The sequence below is a fragment of the Crocodylus porosus genome, unplaced genomic scaffold (genome assembly GCF_001723895.1).
Source record: "Crocodylus porosus isolate Cpor-Errol unplaced genomic scaffold, CroPor_comp1, whole genome shotgun sequence".
Lineage (NCBI taxonomy): Eukaryota > Metazoa > Chordata > Crocodylia > Crocodylidae > Crocodylus > Crocodylus porosus.
Genome location: NW_017728914.1, coordinates 4,477,599 through 4,479,614, shown reverse-complemented (window position 1 = coordinate 4,479,614; position 2,016 = coordinate 4,477,599). Strand labels below are relative to the sequence as shown.

The 2,016-nt window shown below is 46.0% G+C and overlaps 1 protein-coding gene across 4 annotated transcripts in view; it reads right to left on the bottom strand.

The window, feature by feature from the left end:
* Positions 1–2,016, bottom strand: part of SIL1 (SIL1 nucleotide exchange factor) — a 234,451-nt gene that overhangs the window by 167,799 nt on the left and 64,636 nt on the right. For all 4 annotated transcript variants that reach the window (XM_019534832.1, XM_019534835.1, XM_019534834.1 and 1 more), the window contains exon 2: positions 874–988. In XM_019534832.1, coding sequence (XP_019390377.1) covers positions 874–978 — 105 coding nt within the window. In that variant the 5' untranslated portion in view covers positions 979–988. The remainder of the gene's footprint in view (positions 1–873; positions 989–2,016) is intronic.

Genomic DNA, 2,016 nt, shown 5'->3' with positions numbered 1-2,016 from the left:
CAGGGTGGCTAGGATCTGGAACCAACTTCCAAGGGAAGTGGTGCTGGCTCCTACCCTGGGGGTCTTTAAGAGGAGGCTTGATGCCTACCTAGCTGGGATCATTTGAGCCCAGTTTCTTCTCCTGCCCTGGCAGGGGGTCGGACTTGAAGATCTATAAGGTCCCTTCCGACCCTACTTCTATGATTCTATGATTAATTTTAAATTAAAGTCTAACACCAGTCCTGGAGGACAGATGCAACTGTACAGACATGACATGGTCACTTAAATTTACATACATCCAGAGGTGCCAAGTACACACAGCATCCATCCACTTCAACTGAAGTCTGAAAATCAGGCTTATAGTATCTTCCGCAAAACAGCAAGGGCCCTAGATTAGATGTTGCTTTTGAAAATGTGAGACTAAATCACTTGCTCATAGTTACATAGTGAGCAGAGGCACAACTGAAAATATAATTTAGGAGTCTTTACTCCCATCCCCTCTCTTCAGTTCTAGACTAATATTTAGTTTTGGCACTTGTCAAAAGAGGTCTGAAGTTTCATTTTCTGCTGTTTAAATTATTTTTTTAATAATAAATAGGTCAAAATGTGAGGGTAGCCGGGATCCTATTGTCTATTCCACATCCTTCTCTTTACTGCTTAGTAAGAGGTGATGCAGAAATTACTTTATCAGGTGTTAAGAAACAAAATTTACCATAAAATATTTAAAAGTGACATAACACTGGGAAGTTGAGAGGTGATGCCCTACCATGTATGTCATACACCTTATTCTTGAGAATACATAAGGCTATTTTCATCCCACTGGTATCCAATAATTCAAACAACTTAACTGCCCTTCTAGAAACACCTTTCACTGTTAAATTAATAGATACTTACTGGATTTCTGTCACTTAAGCTTGAACACAAAAACACTGCAGAAAGCAGAAAAACCAGCAAACTGAACTTAGCAGCAATGGATAACAGACCAATGCAGTGAGACATTGCAATCAATCTGAAATAGAAAGAAAATAAACAAAAGAAATTTCAGTTTAGTACAAATTCTTTACAGTTTCAGCATCTACCACACCACAATTTTCAGCTGAGTAGGGCACTAACAGCATGATACAACTGGACACAGAAAAATTCTATATTATACCTGCACAGTTCACACCATTAGATAGCAAATTTGGGCCATGGTCTTGCAAGGACTTACTCCTGTGCTTCACTCATATTAGTGTATTATTATACATGTTAAAGGCTCTTAAAAATGGGAGTGTCCACAAGTTAAGCAGGAAAAGATGAGCTAAGTACTCTCTGCTGGTCTCAGAGATGGTCCTCTTCTGAAGATAATCCTCACCTGAAGGGGTTAGGGAGCTCACGTTGCAGTCATCCTCTGAGACTGCTCCATAGGTCTAATTCTAGTTGGGAATAATCCCCCAGCATCCCAGAAGACACCACTCCCAATGAATGCTCTATCTTGATCAGAGTGACAGCAGGGAGAGCATGAAGCAGGGGAGCCACAGAAGGAAGAACCCCCCCTCTTTCCTTTCCATACTCCACAGGTTCCTTTCCTTCCTGTCTTCCTGCTCCTCCCGAAGCCCCAGTCTGGGCAGAAGGAAGGAGCTGGCAAGGCCCCCTAACCCAGACTGGGGCCCCACCAGCTCTCCCCCTTCACCCAAGTTAAGAGCCACTTACCTGCCACTCCCTGGGGCACCCCACTCACCTGCAGCAGCCTCCAGGGGCTGGGCTCAGCCTGGAGGGCAATGGCAGTAGCATCAGGTGGGCAGGATTCCCTGCCCTGGCTGCAGCCAGGACAGTGCCAGCAGCATAGGTAAGCATGGCATCAGTGTGGGAAGAGAGATGGGGGTCCCCAAGGGACATGGGGGTAAATGAGTCTTGTGGGGCCGGGGAACAGGTGGGGGGCCTTGCAGGGTCCTGATCAGGCCAGAGGGAGGGCTAGCAGGACCTCAATCTGGGGCGTGGGGAAGCTTGAGGGGCCCAGAATCAGATGATGGGAGAGGCTAGGAGGCCCTGATCCGG